Here is a 19,946-nt window from a genome sequence, read left to right on the forward strand (position 1 = left end):
TAGTTCTGCGAGGAGTTCAAGGAAAAGTGCCCCATCTGCGTGCCCTGCGGGCTGAAGCTGGCGGAGAAGACGCAGACGGCCATCGTCCGGCACTTCGGCCTGCAGATCCTGGAGCATGTGGTCAAGTAAGTCAGCTCGTCCCGTGATGGGAAGGGTCCCAGCCTGCCGCCACCCCGCTCTGGCTGGGATCTGTGCCCATTCCGGCACCTCCCACCCCCGGGAGGCACTTTCAGGACGCAGGGAGTTTGTTCTGCAGCGGAGAACAGTTGCAGTCCTGCTCTGGATTTTTTTCTTATTCTGTAAAAGAAGGAGAGGAGAGAATTGCTTTTAGGCAGGTTGGGAAAGTGAATTCACTGAACCGTAAGACACGTTAACATCAAAAGATGAAAACAAGTGCTCTGGGTTACCAGTAGGTCTTTGCAGAGGTCTGTCATTGGCCTCCTGCTAACAAAGAGGCTTTGTATTAGTTCAGTTCTGAGATTCCTTTCTCTGCCGCCTCTACAGACCTGATGCTTTGTGCTTTTGCTGCTGCTTCTGGTGTCTGTTGACCTCTGTGGGGCATGCCAGCAGTTTTAACTCAGCCCTTTCATTAAGGGATTGGGTGCTGGCAGAGGCACGGAGCTGGTAGTGTCTCTAGGTAAAGAAGCAATAGTTCCTTGAGAATTAAGTCAGAGATCCTTACAGATGTTTTGACTTGGTTTCTTTTTTGTTTGTTTATTTTTAACAGATACCGTTGGAACAATATGCCTCGCCTAGAAAAAGTTTACCTGAAGAACAATGTTATGGGCCTCATATCCAGTGTAAGTACCTGATGCCCCAGGCTGTTCTGAAATATGAGAGCAAAAGTAAAAATTACTCCAGTTAATTAGCACAGAGGATCTGAATTCAGGTTTTTTTTTCATTACTTTTTCGCTTGGTGTCTCTAGTTGTTTCAGTGCTCTTCTCTGTCTTGTCAGGTGAATAGCCATGTTGCCTCACATGGCAGGAAATTGTGAGGCTTGTATAACATATGTATTTTTTCTTTTCTTGGAAGGAAATTCAGTGAGCTACAATTGTTGTTATCCTTTGCAAAAATACTAAAGCCATTATCTTAGTTGTGTTTTCTCTGTTGTTGTGATTGCTCTCATGACCAAGGGACCTTCTTTTGAGGCGAATCCATCTGGTTCCCAGAGTTTATTAGCTATGGATGCTTGGGAACATGGGAGTGTCATCTAAGGTAGTTGCAATGAAGAGCTGCCCAATGTTGTGTTTTGCTTTGGTTTTAGTTTCTGTGGTTTAGAATGTTTGCAAACACTGTTTCCCAGGTCAGAGTTATACATGCCTGATGCTTGCTGTTCTGTGTAACTGTCCCCTTTCTGTCACAGGGAACTCAAAGTATCCTGGAGGAGGAAAGTCACATTAAGGATGTGCTGTCTCGCATTGTGGTGGAGATGATCAAGCGGGAATGGCCTCAGCACTGGCCTGACATGCTAAAGGAGCTGGATACCCTTTCCAAGCAAGGGGTATGAAACACAGCTGTCTGGTCTCTTTTGCTTGCTCTTAGTGTGGGGTTCAGTCTTCCATCATCCTGAGAAAAATCTAACTTACTCATGGTCAAGTCAGACAGGTTGGTGATGGACTCAATCCCTGTAAGATTAATCTATCTCGAGACGACTAGCAGAGAGAGCACCATCTTTCTGTTTTACTTTCTCAACATGAGACCTCTGTCTTCATGCATGCTTGCTTTCTCTCCACATCTTTGAGCTAGTCTCTAGAGATTTTAATGTTTGGACTCTGCTGATGGAGTGTATTTCACTTTGGGACATCAGGAAACTCAGACAGAACTGGTGATGTTCATCCTCCTACGTTTGGCAGAGGATGTGGTGACTTTTCAAACTCTGCCTACCCAGCGGCGACGAGATATCCAGCAAACCCTCACCCAGAACATGGAAAAGATCTTCAGCTTCCTACTATCTGCCCTGCAGCAGAATGTCAACAAGTACAGACTCATGGTAAGAGTCTCCTTCCCTTGGGTTTAGTTTGGGCTGGAGGCATTTAGGAATTGGGATTCAGCTCGCAAATTGTTGGGGAAGCAAGTGTAGAAACTGAAATCTGTTGCTGCTGCTCTGAGGTAGGGATCTGCTGTGGCCTGGGAAACTGGTGCTGATCAGAGAGACTGAACATACAAGGCTGATAGTGTTAGTGTTGATACTTTGATTTTGCTAGTGTAAATGGCTTGGGTGGATGCATGGTTCATCCATGCTGTTGGAATGTGTGCTGGCACTAGGGGTGTACAGCTTAGCAAAATGAAGGTGTGGCTGTGGCAGAAACAGGTAATTTGGGGTGGTTTATGTAACACACAGTGATTAAGAGATGCCATCCATGAATCGTGTCTGCTCTCTCATGCTGTGTGCTACATTTGAGATGATGCACCAAAATGCAGGAGTTTCTCATGTGTCAACATGTTTCTGGGCCTCTGGTCCTTTTCTCCAAGAGCTCAAGTCAGGAAGCCTTGTTTTTTGCAAAGTTGCAGTGAAGAATGCTCTTTCTATTTTTGTGTGAACAGACTTCTTTCCTGAATCCTTACCTAGAATCAGAGATGTGCAGGTCAGTCACAATGGATGATGAAGGGGAGTCTCTGCCCCCATCTGTTCCTGTGAAAAGGAAGTGGATTTGAGTGAAGCGCAGTCGAGAAACCAAACTAGAAACTAGTTGCTTAGTCATATCTCATATACTTTTTTTTCCATTAATTAAAATCTAGAGTTATACTAAATGTGAAACTGGGAAGCAATGAAAAACCCTTTTTCTACCTGCCTTCTGCTCCTGATGCACTGTCAGACTGAGCAACCCCCCACCTTGTAGAGCAGCCAGTTTTGTGTGCAGTGATGGTGATGGGAGGGTGACCCTTGTGTGTTTTGTAGTCTGGTTGAAATGCATTTCCAGGTAAGGTTTGCATTGCAATGCTTGAGGCTCTGAAGTGTGGCTGCTTCCGCTAACGGTGGAATCTTTCTGATTGGCAAGGTTGGAGCACCCCAGGAACAAGAAGTCCTCACCTCTCCACAGGTTAGCAGATCTTTGGGCTATTCGTGCACAGGGTCGTTTCTGAGGGTTGGGTGTTCCCCTGTCTGCACACAGACTGGGGGAGATGATGGATAGGTCCCCAAGCCCATAAGAGTGTGCTGTGCTTATATAGGTAAACGTGTTTGTAAGGTGGGTCATATATGAGGTGTTTGGGACTCAAGCTGATTAACTTAAAAACATCACTGCAGTGAATAGTCCAAACGAAAAGCTTGCAGTAGAAAGAAATGCTTGTGGTGTCTTTGCAACTGAAAAATCACACCTGAGTATCTGAGGGACTTGTTTGCATTAGGCAAAAAGATGGTACAGGCAGTGCATTGTTGCTGTTAAGTGTCCTAGGACTCGGAGTTGGGCTGTAGGTTGCTGCTCCAGCTCTATCCAGCTGCCTTTCTGCCCATGAACAAAACACTTTTTCAGACTTGCATCTTTAAAGCCACCAGCATCTTTTCAGAGTTTGGCTTTTGGGTGTAAGATACTCTTAAAAGGGCAAAAGCTTCTTTCCTGGAAGTCTCCAGGAAGTACCAAAATGCCTTTCCTTCTTGTCTCCTGTGTCTCCTTGGTGCCTGCTGACTGAAGTGTTATCTTTTGGATGAGAAGGGAATTGTGGCTTAACTTGGCAATTCAGAGTCCTCTTATCTTACCTAGCTGGTGGCTGCAGAGGTGACTGTTGGCTGCAGCAGTGTCCTGAGTGGGAGACTGTGATGCAGCCTCTTTTTTGGCTGTGTCCTTGAGGAGAAGCCTGTGCAGCAGTGGCTGAGTGGAAGTGTGTGCTGTAGCTGTTACTTACCCTCTCTTGTTTTCTTTTTCAGAAAACTGATTTGGCTCAGGAACCAAAGGTGAGTGGAGCTATATGAGAGTTAGCTCATTAGTAATTCTTAAGATTAAGGTTACTTAGAACTAGACTTTTCCTAGGCTTTTGAGTCTTGCCTGCAGTTTCACTCAGATGGATTTGTTCACTCTTAATACAACCCCCTTGAGAAGAGACAAGTGAGGAGTGGCAGCAGAAGGGCCCAAATCTCTCACTTCACAGGAGGGTTCTTGGTACTGTTATTTCAGGGAGTGGGTGGCTTTAGATGGGAATTGCTGTTTTTCTCTGGCTCTGACCTTGTACCTCCTCTCTGTTCACAGGCCCAGGCAAACTGTCGTGTGGGGATAGCAGCACTCAACACTTTGGCTGGCTACATTGACTGGGTAGCCCTAAGGCATATTACAGCAGACGACTGCAAGCTCTTGGAGATGTTGTGTCTGCTCCTAGATGAGCCTGAGCTCCAAGTTGGAGCAGCAGAGTGTCTCCTCATTGCTGTCAGCAGGAAAGTGAGTTCTTCCTCTCTGGCTCTTCTGGCTCCCTTTTATTTTTCTCCTACATAATTCTTCAGACTGAGCAATGCTATCTTTGCCCTTTTATATGAGAATCAAAATTCAAATTTAGCTGATTTCTGTTAAAGATATTTGGTGTGAATGTCATGCCAGCACTATACACAGAGCAGCCATTAGAACCCTCTCCAAATTCTGTGCTCACTTCTTCTTGCACTTTGAACTTGGAGGTCTTCACTGACCTTTTACCCCCCACTTCCTACATCTGTGAAGTGGAAAATAGTGTCATCAGCTGTGTCACCTGGCAGCTCAGAGAAATGACAGCAGGATCTAAACAGGTGATTTTGACCCATTCATTCACAAGCAGCTGAGTGTCAAGGCTGAGTGTTTATCAGCTGCCTGTAAATAACTAGCCAGTCTTCTCTGAATAAAAGATAATGTCTCAGGGTCAGTTTTGCCATTTAAAGTTCCTGTGGTGGGATTGCTTGGAGACATTTTCTTAGATCAGATACCTTGGAATTTTGGAAAGTTTTTGCTTCAATCATATGTGGACTGTAACCCTCTCCCTAGATGGAAAGAAAATTGTGACTCTCCTAATTTTGATTGCAGATGGAAATAAATATTTATGTAGATGGGAATAAATAAGTTCTAATTGAAACATGTGATGTGTTTTGTGTGTAGGGTAAGCTGGAGGATCGGAAACCTCTGATGGTCTTGTTTGGAGATGTTGCCATGCACTGCATTCTCTCTGCTGCCCAGTGAGTACCCTGGTGATTTCACACAATACTGCACACAAACAGCTTTGTAGGTGCAAAAGATAGTGCTGCTTAAGCAAAAGAAGCAGGGACTGGATAGGAGAGAACAAAACCACCATTTCTTTTGCAAAACCTGGAAAACCAGGGGTTATTTTTTTTTCAAAACCCATAATTGAAAGACAAAGAGGTATAAATATCACAGCTCCCTGACTTTGTTTTAGCCTGAAGCTGATCCAGAGGAAGGACTCTTTCAAAGAGGCAATTTCAATAAAGCAGTACTTCTTGATAATAGCAAAGAAAATCCCACTGCGATAAAATCAAATTGCTCTAGTCCTTTTCTGTCTACAAGATAGACAGCAGTGTGCCTGTCACCTACAGCATGAGTAACTGTGATCCTGTTTTCCCCCTTCCCTCATTCCCAGGACAGCAGATGGAGAAGGCCTGGTGGAGAAGCACTATGTTTTCTTGAAGAGGCTTTGCCAAGTTTTGTGCGCGTTGGGCAGCCAGCTATGTGCGTTGCTAGTAAGTCTTTGTTAATACCAACAGCAACCCTGGCAGGGCTAGTTTGTAGGGCTGGGGCTTGAGGCAACCCTGATCTAAGGTAGGACCAGGGTTCTCTCCATGCACTTCCAAAAGGCAGAAATGGCTCTGCTTTTAAGTGGGTTAACTGTATCCTGCCAAGTCATAGGAATATAGACAGGAGGGACTCTGCCTGATGCCAGGGCTTTGTTGTCATCAAGAACCATTTCGTAGAACCTCTGTAAAATGCTGAGCTTCACTGAAAATTGGTCAGGTTTTTAGCTGACTACTGCTACAGAAAATCTAGTCCAGGAAATTACTCTTTTATTGGAAGCCTTCTAAATTTCCCTATAAAAATAACTCAGAGAGTATACCTGTCTGTTCTTCTGCCAAGACTCTCTGAAGCTGAAGGAAGAAAAGGGTTTTGTTCCTGCTATTCATCTTTGTAATACTTTGTGTCCATGTTGGGATGACAATGCAAATTCTTACTGTTCATGCCATGCTGGTGCTGAATTCCCACTCCCTCCATTCAGCTGAGTGCTTCCACAATGAAGAGGGCAGGCTTGTTGAGAGATGCTGTTTGTGGGGAGATTGAAGCAACCAGCCTGTAAAAGCAATAGAGCAAAGTCAAGTCTCATAGGGAGGGAAAGAAAAAAACAAAAACAACCTATGAGAATCCATCCTTTAAAAGAATGGACAGCATACAGAATGCATTACTGCTTGCAGTGACCCCACTTGCTGTTAGGGAGTAGAGCTGTTAATCCATAATGAAGTTATGAGATGGAGCTTGGTAATTCAGATTCACTTGGGAGAGGCAGCACTGAGCTGTACAATTTCAGGGATCTTGAGGGCACCAGATCATGTCATAATTTCTGAGAAGAAGTAAAACCTTGAGTTTATGGCTCTGGGCAAAACTTAATTTCCTGACAAACTTCCAAGAAAGTTACTGGTCATGGATACCCATATGTTAAATACACAAAATGGAGAAAATTTGGAGAAATTGAGTGAAATTATCTGGGTGTATTTTCCTGTGAAATTCATTGGTTTGAATTGTACTTCCTGTGTGGGTTTGACCCAATAGGAGTGAAACTGTGATTCACAGCAGCAGCAGTGGTTGTAAATTTGGTTTTAATGGAGCTCCACTATGTGAGAAGTCACCGGTTACTCTTGAATGAGGGTGGTGGTGTCCAGCACCTCCAGGCTGGTCAACAGAACTTGATGTTCCTTGGGCTATACTGGTTTCAGAAAAAAATCAGTTGTTCAGTGTTTCTGTCTCTGCTCCTTTACAGTCTATGGCCTTGGATGTAGTGCTCCTGCTTTACCCTGAAACATACCATTTGTGAGCCCAGCCTGCCATAAAGTTAGTATTTTGTCTGAAATACTTCATGTTCCTCATAGGGCTCAGATTGTAATGTGGAAACGCCAGCCAACTTTGGAAAATACCTTGAGTCATTTTTAGCCTTCACAACCCATCCCAGCCAGGTATGTAAAGGGCTGAAAATCTCATGTGTGTCTGTGTGTGTGAATGCATAATTGAGCTGGCCTGTATTAAACCACAGAACTTCAGCTGCTAAATATTGCTCTCTAGGCTCTCCATTTTAGCTGAAGGCCTGGAAGGCAGAGTATTTTCTACTCCATTACCACACCATCAGGAGCAGTTCCTGACACAGAGGACTGAGTAGAAAATGCAGAATTTGCAACCAGCCCTAGTATTAGGGATTTTTTGCTTTCTGGGAATTTGCGGTGTGCCTTCAATGTGCCTTGGCCTCAACTTAATAGTTGGTATAATTTGCTGTTGCTTTCTGATAGCAACTCTTAATATTAGCAGTGGAAATTCCAGCACTGAAATCCCGCTCTGCTTCTCTCTTTCCTCTCTTCTTCCCCCAGTTTCTGCGCTCTTCCACGCAGATCCCATGGGGAGCCCTCTTTCGGCATGAAGTTCTGTCTCGTGACCCTTTGTTGCTGGCTGTTGTTCCCAAGTATCTCCGTGCATGCATGACCAACCTGGTGAAGGTATGTGGAAATCACAGGTGGTTTTGGGAAGATGCCTGGTGGACGTGGCCTGTGGGTCATGGGGGAAGAAATGACATTTTTGTTGTGTCGTGGCCAAACGTGATCTCCAGGCTGCCGAGCACAGTTGTATCTTGCTCCTTGCCTCCAGCCTTCATCTCCTTGAAGCTGCTGTTAGCTGTGATGGTTGACTTTTTTATCTTCCTGACATTTTCCACTTTGTCTCCAGGTGGGTTTTCCTTCCAAAGCAGACAGCCCCAGCTGTGAATACTCCCGTTTTGATTTTGACAGTGATGAGGACTTCAATGCCTTCTTCAACTGTAAGTTGCCATGACCCTTTCTGCATTCTGTTGTCTGTCCGTCCTTCCTGCTTTTACTCACTGGCTGAGCTTGGAGCCTACCAAATTGGCTTGGCAGCTTCCATTTGTTTCTCAGCGTTTTAAGTCTGGATCTTGGAGTAAATTAAGTTAGGATTTTACTGGGGCAGCTCATGTGTTTAATTTTAGTATTTGCTGTTGTTTTGCTGGCTGGTCAGATAGATGGCCTAATAGCATTCTGGTGTCAAAGCAAATGTGTCTTTTGGTCCCTTAGAGGAGGAAATCAAACAGCCTCAAGTCATGCTCAGGTTAGGAGAGGAAGGCAGCTTACAAAAGACTTTAGATGCATTCCAGAAAGAATCTGTCTTGGTCCTGGTAGGAAACTTCTGGTTTAGTACCAATAGCTAGATTTGAGCAATTGCATTAGCCTAATTTAATAAGGATCTTAAACTAGTGCTGGATATTAGTGATTTTACTTTTTCTTTCATCTTGTATTTTTCTTCCCAAAAGTGAAGTTGATTCTCACTGGTTGGTGTAATTTGGTACTAACTTGGTGGGTGGGAGGATCCACAGAAGAAATTACACAAATTTTAAGTGTTTCATTTTTAGTGCTTACTAGATAGTTTTACTTATTGTAAGAAATCCTTTTGGATAGAAAATAGAAAGTAGATAAATGCACAAAGCCAGAATCTGAAATCGTTTTAGAGGGTTAAGTTATATTGAAGACATTACATATATAAGAAAATATAACTAATTTGAAACAAAAAATTAAAATTACTTGACAACACAACTTTAATTAACAATGCAAGTTGCATTTGTGTAGTCAACAGAGCTGATTCTTTTGTGTGATCTTGCACTGGAATATTTTGGAACGAGTGAAATTCTTGTTCTGTACTTTGTTCTTAGTATCTTTGAAACTGAAAACAAGGCAACTGGGTTTGAGATCAAGTTTGTCATTAGTTGAATAATCTAGCAAAAATGTTTAGCTAAAGGAAGGGGTAGTTATCTAATGCTGGTATTTAATCTCAGTATCTCCAGGTACTCTGTAAGCAGCAATTGTTTATAGTTTGAAGCATATTTTAAATGAAAAATAGAGGCTTAATTGTAGTAAATTTGGTTTAGCATTGATGCTTTTTTGTGGTCTTAAAAAACTGAGAGCCAGACACGGTTAAGGGATAAGGGATTTTTACCTTGGTAAGGTAAAAGGTGCCACAATGCACCTTGGCAAAGTGGTGCACCAATAAGGATCCTTATTAAAATAACGAGGTAGAAACCCCTTATCCTTTAACCATGTCTGACTCTCAATTTTTTAACACCAGGAAAAGGCATCAGCATAGATTTTCATAATTCATACTGCATTTTAATTGTACTGTTTTTTAATGTTAGTCCATCATTTTTTAGTCCACTTAAATCACTTCAAAAATAGCCCATCCTGTCGTACCTGCTTTACTGGTTGTGTATCTGTGCCCACTACACAGCTGTTGCCAAAGTAGAAGTCCATAATGTTCGTGGCTCTGCAAAACGTGCAGCATCAGCTGGTTTCTTGGTGATTGTTCCCTGCAGCTTTCCGAGCCCAGCAAGGAGAGGTGATAAGGATGGCTTGTCGGCTTGACCCTCTAACTGGCTTCCAAATGGCTGGTGAATGGCTGAAGTACCAACTCACAGCTCCTGTTGATACTGGACCCACAAACTGTAGGTTACCTGAAAAATATTAGGGATATGGGATTTGGTTTTGTAATTAAAGTCGAGAAGAAATTTCTTGGCCTTGTTTTTGTTGGTGTTGTTGGAATTTTTTAAGTGGTAGCCAAGACTCCATGCTAGATTTTAAGGTTTTTGCAAGTTAAAAGCAAAACCAAGTCAAACCCACCCCTTCCCTAATTTATTCCTTTGGAGTCTGTGTATGGAAAAAGTAAGGTAAAGCCCGTGGCTCCTCCCTTTCTTCCCCCAAATCTCTCTGCAGAACAGGTGCAGCTGTCCCTCTGATACAATTTTACAATTATTTGGGCCATTTTATCTTCGTAATGTATTTATTACTTTTGTTAGGGAAGTTATGCCTATCTGGCAAATTCCTTGGGATTCATTTTGCTTTCCCTGCTCTGAAGGAAGGCTGCTTGGTGCTCTGCAAAGTCACACCGAGGGCAGTCGCCTGCAGGGCTGAGTCTGGGCGTGTGGTCTCCCTTCTTTCCCTTCTGTGATCTGTTCATATTGCTCTGCTCAGTACCTCAAAGACTTATGCCTCAGGAGCCTTCACTTGAATTAGGCAAATCACATGGGATTACCTTAATTGCTCCCAGTGCATCCCTGCCAGGCATCTGCAGGGAGAGCTGTGTGCTTAAAACACTTGTGAGTGCTAAGGTGTTGCAGCACAGGAACTTGCCAGGCTGCTGTTGAGGAGCATGGTGAGAGCTCCAGTGTTCTCTTCCTTTCAGCTAAGACAGGCGAAGGTCTCTGCTCCATCTTCTCTCCATCCTTTGTGCAGTGGGATGCCATGACCTTCTTCTCAGAGAGCGTCATCAGCCAGATGTTTCGAACCATGGACAAAGATGTATGTGTGTCCCGTGCTCCTGCCTTCTCTCCTGCCTGTTTCTGGGTTGACACCAGTGGGGTTTTGCAGTTCTGTTATCCTTGAGCAGTTTGTAGTAGCTGGTAACCTCCATGCAGTACCTGGAGTGTTTGGTGAGCTGTTCTCATGAGGAATAATGACCCTTCTTTTGATGACACCAAACTCATACTGGCTTGGCTTAGTTTTGGACACTATGGGATGAGAAGTCACAGGAGAGTGCTCAGGTGACATGCTTTTACATGGTGCCTTGCTAGAGGAGAAGGGATTACTTAAGGAAAAATTTATTGAGTTTATTTAATTATCCTCTTATTAGATTTTAAATTTTTTTTAAATTTCTAACTAAATGAGAGAAGCTATGCCCAGAGAGGAGGAGGTAATTTTCTCTCTCTTGTTCAACAGCAGGCAAATCAGAAGGATCAGTTGATGTAGACTGACTTGATTTTTTTTATTAATTAAACTGCTCATATACTCATCAATCTAATCACAGTAGAATAATTATGTGGATCAGTGCAGCTGGTTAAGCTTGAAATCTGTTGGACAATGTCAAGAAGAGAATTGGGAGACAGACTGAGAGAGGAAATTTGCCTTTCCCAGAGGTGTAAGCAATAGTAGGGGGACTAGAGACTGATGTCTCAAGAGTGTCCTGTCAGCAGTGGCGATGCTGCTGTCTTTTTTGCCTCAGCCTTTTTCCTAGGTTTTGTAAGAAGCATACTACATGTTGAAGTATTGAGTGTTGCCTCCCTTTTTTCTTTCCTTTCTTTTTGCTACATTTGTAGGAAATCCCTGTGAATGATGGCATAGATCTGCTGCAGCTTGTCCTTAATTTTGAAACAAAAGATCCTCTCATCCTGTCCTGTGTGCTCACCAATGTGTCTGCTCTCTTTCCGTTTGTCACTTACCGGCCAGAATACCTCCCCCAAGTACTTTCCAAGGTAGGTACCTTCTAAAATCACATCAGCTTTTTGTGGTGCAGGGCTCTTGGGCTAAACTGCAGGAGTCAATCCTCTTGGTGCTGCTGTCAGGGAAGGTCTGCTCTTCATGTTAAAGATGGGAGAAACTGAGACTGAGGCTTGTCACAAGAAGAGTTACGTCAATTAACCCAAATTTTGTAGTTTTTAGCCTTAAATCTTCATATAATTACATGCTCTGGCCATGTTTTATTTCAAGGCATCACTGTATTGATGATTCATCTTTCGGCTCAGGGGTTATTCACTGACTCCAATGAAATTGCATTAAAATCCTCATTACCTGTTCCTTGAGCTCAAAGAGACATGAGTTCTAAATATTGACAAATGATACAATTTTTTTTTATTTTTCCTCCCTTTTCTCACAGCTGTTTGCTTCAGTTACCTTTGAAGTTGTAGAAGAAAGTAAGGTACGTCTGAATTATTATCTACTACTGAGTTGTAACAGTTGGATCAAATCATACTCTAGTGGAGAGAGCATCCTGAGTCTGAAGACTCTGCTGAAGTAGGCTTCTCATGTGTAGTTCAGCTGGGGGGTCTAGATATTGCTGATCTCTGTGGTTGACATAGCCTACCAAGCTTTGGCTCACAAACTTAGAAGGGCACAGGTGTGCTCTAAGGCCAGTGCACTTAGCTCCCCTGTCAGTGCTGGCCTTCATGAGAGTGAAATCCCTTCATTAGCTCTGGGTATTCTTTCAGTACTTGGCATAAATGGCTCTGAAGGATGGCATTAAACCTGCCAGTTACCTAAGGAGTGCCTGGAGTCTAGAAATAGTGAGTAAGAGCTATGGCATCCTCACTCCTGAAGTACAGCTTGTTTGAACATGGACTGCTTGAATTGACTACTGCTTCAGAGGAAATCTGGTTGCTGCATAATTGTTTGGAGGGAGCAGGGGAGGCATGGAGATCTTTTTTTGATCTGTGCTGAACAGTGCAGAAATCTGTATGTAGTGAATTTGTCTCTTGAAGATACCCTGCATCTGGCTGAACTTTTGTTTTGTTGCATTGAAGTTTGTTGTGTCTGTCCAGGCTCCTAGAACTCGAGCAGTGAAGAATGTGAGAAGGCATGCGTGCTCCTCAATCATCAAGATGTGCCGGGATTACCCTCAGCTTGTCCTGGTAGGTGAATGCAACTGTCATCAGCAGTCTTGCCTCACTTTCAGTTAGATTTTGTGGGATCTTCAACTTCCTTGGCTACAGTCTCTGCTTTCTTTGCAGGAGACATTCCTCCTGCACAAATGGCAAAGTGGTTCATTCCCTGTACCTCTTTTCTTCCCCACTGAAAAATTTCCTGCCTGAGGAGCTGAATTGTAGATTGGTGGGTTAAATGTGAAAGGGATGATGAGCAGGATACAGGCAGCACTGCATTGGTTTTATGGGAATGTTTGCTGAATGCCCGTGTTATCACCTGTGTAGGTCTCAGCTAATGCCTTAGCTGAAGACTAGCATAGCTAATCACTAGATTTTATTCTGTTACTTAACAGAATATAGGAAAAAAAGGGGAGCATTTGTTTTCTGGACGAGCTTGAAGATATTAGAAGACAAATACGTTTAAATTCCATGAGCTGTGTTTTGTTCATTTTTCTGAAGTAAACAATCTCTGCATCCAACATTCTTTAGATGTGTTTCTGTGGAGTGGGACCTAGGATTATGGGAGGACCATAGGACATTGCTAGTTTAAACAAAGACATTTTAAAGCATGTTAATTAAGGTAATTTGGAGGTTCCAGTCTGCATTCTGTAATTGATGCTAAGAACTCATGGGTTGGTTTTTGTTCCAGTTTATCGGTCCTTGAGCTACAACTGTCTCTTTCCCAAACATCCTCACTAGAAGAGCCAAGGACCCAGAGTTGCCCCAAAAGATGTTCAGAGGAGTTTGCTGAAGAGGATGATTGCTAATGTTAGTACAAAATTACGGATAGATGTGGTGGCAACTGCAGAAGGAAGGCAAGGAGTGCAAGAATTCCTGTGGCACTCATTGTAACCATATGAGTTGTTATTTACCACAGGTAAAGAGATGGATGAATCCCGAGTCTGGCCAAAGAAACAAGGTGCTTTCTGTGAGCAAATAAAAGCACCAGAACTGTTTTGAGGTGTGACACTGCTTTAAGGGATATAAGTGCCTAGAGAGAGATTTGCTCTTCTTATTTCAGTCATTCTGGAGAATTCAATTAAAATGAATGCAGGACAATTACAGAGGGGTAGGGAAAAATATAGTTCTCTTAGACTGAACATGCAGAGAAATTTGAATGTGAGGAGAAGATGGCTATGTTGAGAAAAGGTAACAGCCATGGTTCTCCTGTGTCCTGTACAGTACACCCCTTCTCTACCTCCCCCCGTGGCCCTCCTCCATACCAGATGCTTGATGCTTTTCCACTTGGATGTGTTTTCTAGCCCAACTTTGAGATGTTGTACAACCACGTGAAACAGCTGCTGTCAAATGAGCTCCTTCTGACACAAATGGAGAAGTGTGCTCTTATGGAGGCCCTTGTCCTCATCAGCAACCAGTTTAAGGACTATGAGCGACAGAAGGCTTTCCTGGAGGAGCTCATGGCTCCTGTGGCTGGCTTATGGCTCTCCCCAGAGATGCAGAGGTATGGGTTACTTTTCTTTCTGTTGGTCATTTCTTCTCCAGCTTAGAGCTGCAGGTGTTGAGGAGGTAATGCCCTGCCCTTCCCAGTAAGGACACACACAAACCATAGGAGGGTGGTGGGCTGCCTCTTGACCTCCTCTGCTATGGGCAGTCATTGTGGTAATAGTTCTGCAGTTCAGAAACTGCCAACAGCCTAAATGCTGTTTGCTGAAAATTCCTGGGTAAGAGTTGCTTAAGGTAATGAACATTCCTCAGCATGCTCAAAGCATTTGCAGAAAATAAGAAATAAAAGACATCCTTGCTCATCACCAGAAGAAGGGAGGAAACTGAGTTCTTACTAAAACTGAGATGTCTTGCAGCTCTGGGTAGCTGGGCTTGCACAAGAGTTTTCCCAGCAGGGCTATCTTCATAAGAGATTTGAATCTTTTAGATCCCCACAGCCCAAGAGAACTGATAAAGTTTGGAGAGTGTACCCATCTCTGATGCTTTTTAGGCATGTTCCCATGTACAGGATGGAGTGCTACCTAGCCTCTGTAGCCTGCTCTGTATTTGTGAGGTGTTCATTGCCAGTGCAAAGCTCTGCTTAAATTCTCTGGTACAAACAATAATCCCATTGCTGTCTTCTGCTGCTGCCAGAGTCCTCTCAGATCCTGAGGCCTTCATATCCTACGTGGGTGCAGACAACAAAATTGCTGATCCAGTCTTGGAAGATCCTAGTGGCCTGAACCGTTCTAGAGTGAGTATCATTACCAGGAGAGGTGTAATCCTTAAGGAAAGGAGTCCTGCCTCCTTCCATCCCCATTTCTCTTGTGATTGCACACGAGGTCTCTGATCATGTACTTCTTTAGATTGCAGAATAACAGGCTGGCCTTTGCTCTTTTAACTGTAGTAAAGAGCATGCAGGCCATGCAAAATGACATTATTTATCAGAGTGAAGCACACTGTTTCCTACTCTTTGGTTATAATAGAGTTTGGTTTTGGAGAAGCAGTTCATTTGCATGATTTTTAGAAATATGGCACAGTGAATTGTACTTTTTAAACCAGGCAGTATGGAAAACATTGTGCTCAGACTGGAGCACAGAATATAATTAAATTCATCTGAGGAGATTTGTGTTGAATTTTTACTGTAAAGTCTTCACTTGAACAGCAAATGGAGTTGCTGTCCTCAGATCTGTAGAAGACACTGAAATGTAGTCCATAGAGTGATTTGGGGCTAATGCAGTTCTGTCATCTTGGAACCTGTATCTGTCCCAGCACTGCATCTTCCCTCATGAAGGACACGAGGAACTGATGGTCTAGACCCTTACTTTTAGCAGCCTGCCTGGCTGCTTGCATGCTCTTGAGATGGTATGGATTGGTGCTTTGATAGTGAGTTCCTAGGCCATCCTGCCATGGCCAGGGCTCTCTGAGCATGATCATTTGCTGCATTTTCCTGGCAGCAAACTCACCAGAGGTTGTTCCTCTCACCAGGCTAGGCTCACTGTAGAATGTTCCCTTTGAGATGGGACAATGATGTGTTTCTTTGAAAGCCTGTTGATTGAGACTGTGATCTGACTAAGAAGTACTGTCTCCACATCTCTTGCTGCAGATAAGCTTTTGTGTGTACACTATTCTGGGAGTCGTCAAACGAGCTCGTTGGCCTGCTGCTACTGAAGAGGCAAAAGCTGGAGGATTCTTTTTGGGATACCTGCCCAGTGGAACTCCAATGTACCGTAATCCCTGCACTGAGCAGGTCCTGAAGCTTTTTGACAATTTACTTGCTCTCATAAGGTGGGTCAAGTTCATTTGAAATCATTTATGTTGGCTTATAAATCTCTGAAAGCCAAACTATGATAAATAGGTGGAATGCTCAGAGCATGGTTTGCCCAGTGAAGCCAGTGGGAATAGTGCTGGTGCCAGTGCCCAAGTACTATTCCTGGCTGCTCACAGTGGGGAATGGCACTGTGCAAACTGGAGCCTTCTCAGTGTTCGTTGGCCTGGCCTGCAGGAGGCCATCAAAGCTAATGGGAGCTTGTGCTGGGGTTGCCTCCCCCACCTCCACTGCTGTAGTTCTGCCCCCCAGTTAATGATTTCTCAGCTGACATCTGTGCTCTGCCCTCAGCCCCTACAAAGCCACCTCTCCTGTCACCAGCAGGGCAGTCCCAGCTCTCATCGCGGCCCGCTCGCGTTGTTCCCTCTTCAGTGTTAAATGATGCTGGCTTGGCTGACCATGAGCAGCAGCCTCCTGAAGCATTGTCTGCTCTTGGAATCAGTGGATGCATACTCTCAGGCTGTTACTGCCATGCAGTGCCTCTCTGCGTGTCACCAGTGCTGTGTCAGTCTGGGGCAGTCAGGGGAGGCTGCAAGAGAAGGCAGAAAAGGGAAATCCCAAAGAACACAGTTCCCAGGATTACAAAGGAGAAGTTTCTTTCAGGGTAACTCCTGACACTGGGAGTTTGCCAGACTTATGGGACAATTTTGTGAGAGAACATGTTACATACTTGAAAACTTGCTGCTCTGTCCTTGGCAGGGGCCTTTTGAGAAAAAGCGTTTGCAGATCCACTTTGATTTTCAGCTCCTGGGTTTGTAAGGGAAGGGGCTCTGTTGACTAAGCTCTGTCTAGTCAAATATGTTTAGTAGTCACTGAGCTCAGGAATGTGCTGCTTCCAGAGAGAAGCAACATGCTGGACTGTTGGGACAAGCACATGCTGTCTTGGCCCACACTGGCAGTGTTCCTCATCACTAAACTCTCTAGCACAGTGTGTGGTACTTTGGCCAGTGACCAGTGGCCAAAGTATTTTTGCCTTTTATCCTGGAAGGCTGAAGATCCTATTGATGAGCTTCTGGGAGAGGTTAGGTAGAGTTGTCCAGAGTAGTGGTAGCCTCATGCCATTTCTTCCAGTGCCTGTCATATTGTGTCATACTGTGTGAGAGCAACTAAACCAGTGCCCAAGGTCTGAACAGGCTGCAACAGACACTTCTTCCTCATGCAGTCACTGTTCCTCTCTGAACTTGTGCCTCAGTAAAATCACTTGGGATCTCTGTGATAACAGGCTTAGGAAACTGTCATCCAACTTCTGTCAGCACTTTGGTGAAGAGGCAAAAACTCAGTGCCTGGCTTTTAGCACCTCCAAGAGAACACATGAGCTATGTTTTCTATCCAGGATATAAAGGAAGGGTCTCCATGGCTGGTTTGGGCTTTTTTTGAGATAAAGTGTCTGTGTTCAAGCATTACACCTGCAGACCAAAATATTTTCTGTGTACATGGTAGTAACATACATGGAGAAACCTGTACTTCACTTGGGCTTTTCTTAAGCTGGATGCTCCAACAAGAACTAATGAATTATGTATTCAGAACAGTGGATCTTTATGCTTCATATTTTTCCTTTGCTGCTGTTGGATATAGGCCTCTGTTTGACAGCTGCAAGCTCCTAGTTGTTCAGTGCAAGTGTTGATGATGATGCTTAAGTCTTTTTGGCAAAGCTGGATCTTGTGCTGTGGAGTTCCTGTGGTGGTCTTTGCTGACTTCAGGTGCTTTTTCTGTGTATGTGGTCCTCAAGCCCTCCTTAATATGGATCACACAGGAGAATATGGTATCTGTAGCTGCCTGTCAGCAGGCAGGAGGGATGGGGATATGAGGAAGGCTGCCTGGCAGGAAAGCTGCCTGTGTTTAGGATGCCTTCAGGGATGTAGTTACGTTACTACCTGGGGATGGATGCTTCTCTGAGATCTGTGCCATTGGGCAGCTCTGTTTGGATAAGCAGCTTCCAGTGTTGCCCACGTGCAACCCTGGGACAGAGATATGGAAGTCCCTGCGGGCTGTGGTGGCTTCTGTGTGAGCAGATGTGCAAGTAGCAGTAGCATGGATCCTGCTGAGCAGCTAAACTCAGCACCAAGTCAGGCACCAGTGGGCTAACAGAGGGGGTTTCCAGGCTGAGCAGTGGGACTGCTGCTCTCTGGATAGTGTGTGGCATTGTGCTGCTGTGTTAGCAGACAGAGGCAGTGAAGCTGTTGAGCCATTGGGCCTTTGCCAGGGTGGTAAGTAGCCTGAAGGGAGGTCATGGGTGAGATCAAAGAACTGAGAGGAACGAGGTAGTCCAGGTAGTGGAATAATAAAGTAGCTTTGAGTGGCATCTTATTGTGCCTACCTGTATTTGTATCTGTGTTGGTAGCTGTGTTAAATGAATTATTTTGAGGTTGCTTTATTAATCACTGCTTGCAGTTCTCAGAGTAATGATTCTCCTGTCCTCTGTGGCACCTCATTTCATTTAGGTGTTTTCTAGCTTCTGGCTTAAAACGTTCACTCCTGAATTTAAACCCAAATCATGCTTTTCAGCCACCTTGGTGCATTTCTGCAGTCAGTGCAGTAGCTGCATGACCTGATTGGTACAGAACCTTTATTGTGCTGAGATTTTGCTCAATAAAAAGTGTTTTGTTGCAAATTAGGTGCTCAGGCTCAGCAAATGCTTTGCTTAGACAAAGGCTTTTTTGGAACTCCTGATGATGAAATGCTGACATTGCCAAAGCATTAATGCTGGTGAAAGAATTCTTGGGTAGACATGGATGCTGTAGGCATTTTCATTGTAGACAACTTTGGTAAGATTCTTCAGTCATAAACTGCCCTAAAGGACTCATCTTCTGGTTTACAAGCTGTTCTCTCTAGGCATCAGATACTTTCTAGCAGAGCTGTGACCATCACTGAAAATTCCCCAAGTTCTGCTATATCCTTTGCTTGTCTTTTCTAAAGCATAAATGTCTCTTGAAATTAGTTTGTTTTCCTGTGTGTGGGATGCCCAGGAGTGCTGATAAGTCTCAGCTGGAACATGCCTAGGGGCTACATCATCATACATGAGGGCTATTGGATGCCTTTTTAACTCCCATAGGGAGTGGGTGGTTGGCCATTTTCTCTCCATTCCCACTGGGAACTTGCTAAAGTATTAAGAGAGCTTGCCCTGTAAGTGGACATCTGTCTCCCAACTCGCAGACTTAAGAAAACGCTTCAAGGACTCTGAAACAACTAAGGACCATGACCACACCTTCAGGATATGACTGTCTGGCCTGTCCTGCTGGAGTTAGTGCCCCTGATTTCAGGGTTCACCTTTGCAATTGCACAGTCTCTGCATTTGCCCCACTGGCCTTCTGCCCAGCATGAGGCAAAGCCAACACTGACATGGAGTGGACAGAAGACATACAGGAGATTATTTTAGTGGCTAGGTTTCAGGATAGCCTCAAGCAGAAATGTACAGCTTTTTGAGTCAGTGGGGCAGCATTAACCAGTGTGGAAGCTCAGCTGTTCCCTGGCCCTTCTTGGCAAAGCAGAATCAGCTTGTGTCCCTTTGAGGCCTGTTGCATGGTGTTAGATCCAGCCCAGAATGAGAGTATGAGTCATTTCTATAGCTCTTTCTCATGAAGTTCACATACTTGCCTTCCTCATGTGCAGTGAGCAGGGAAGTATTTAACACTTGCAGAGAGAAAACAGGCTAGTTGTGGTTTTGGAGCTTTCTGCAAATGCAAGCAGACATCACTGCATCACAGTTGCCAGAATTATGAACGTAAACATTTAAAAAAAAACCCAAAAACCAATAATTACTACACGAGTGAAAGCTGAGACTCTGGAGAACATCCTGAGGTCTGTCCACCCTCCCTTCCCCCAGCCATTCCCATGTACCCCCTGCTTTGGGAAACGCTGCTGAGGGGGAGATACTGAGTTGCCCTTGATCACCTCTAGCAGCAGGTACAATGGCATTGCAGTTTTGGAGGAGGCTGCAGGATTTGTGCTGTGTGCAGCTGGCGACACCCAGAGTGGAGGTCTGAGGTCTCAAAGGAGAGAGGTAGGTGAGAGAGACACCCCTGCCGAGTCCAGCTCTGAGTGTCA

At 44.3% G+C, this 19,946-nt stretch overlaps 1 protein-coding gene across 4 annotated transcripts in view; it reads left to right on the forward strand.

The window, feature by feature from the left end:
- The window catches only part of XPO5 (exportin 5), a 29,616-nt gene that overhangs the window by 590 nt on the left and 9,080 nt on the right, over positions 1-19,946 (forward strand). The window contains exons 2-21 of one of the 4 annotated variants that reach the window (XM_064708696.1): positions 4-125; positions 728-800; positions 1,365-1,502; positions 1,809-1,991; positions 3,001-3,042; positions 3,867-3,893; positions 4,186-4,371; positions 5,053-5,129; positions 5,549-5,648; positions 7,044-7,127; positions 7,533-7,658; positions 7,885-7,975; positions 9,536-9,664; positions 10,402-10,517; positions 11,312-11,467; positions 11,869-11,910; positions 12,512-12,619; positions 13,894-14,093; positions 14,729-14,828; positions 15,681-15,862. In XM_064708696.1, the coding sequence (XP_064564766.1) occupies positions 4-125; positions 728-800; positions 1,365-1,502; positions 1,809-1,991; positions 3,001-3,042; positions 3,867-3,893; positions 4,186-4,371; positions 5,053-5,129; positions 5,549-5,648; positions 7,044-7,127; positions 7,533-7,658; positions 7,885-7,975; positions 9,536-9,664; positions 10,402-10,517; positions 11,312-11,467; positions 11,869-11,910; positions 12,512-12,619; positions 13,894-14,093; positions 14,729-14,828; positions 15,681-15,862 (2,282 nt within the window). The remainder of the gene's footprint in view (positions 1-3; positions 126-727; positions 801-1,364; positions 1,503-1,808; positions 1,992-3,000; positions 3,043-3,866; positions 3,894-4,185; positions 4,372-5,052; positions 5,130-5,548; positions 5,649-7,043; positions 7,128-7,532; positions 7,659-7,884; positions 7,976-9,535; positions 9,665-10,401; positions 10,518-11,311; positions 11,468-11,868; positions 11,911-12,511; positions 12,620-13,893; positions 14,094-14,728; positions 14,829-15,680; positions 15,863-19,946) is intronic. The other 3 variants (XM_064708697.1, XM_064708698.1, XM_064708699.1) reach the window with 3 other exon arrangements.

Source organism: Zonotrichia leucophrys, chromosome 3 (assembly GCF_028769735.1).
Source record: "Zonotrichia leucophrys gambelii isolate GWCS_2022_RI chromosome 3, RI_Zleu_2.0, whole genome shotgun sequence".
NCBI classification, from domain to species: domain Eukaryota; kingdom Metazoa; phylum Chordata; class Aves; order Passeriformes; family Passerellidae; genus Zonotrichia; species Zonotrichia leucophrys.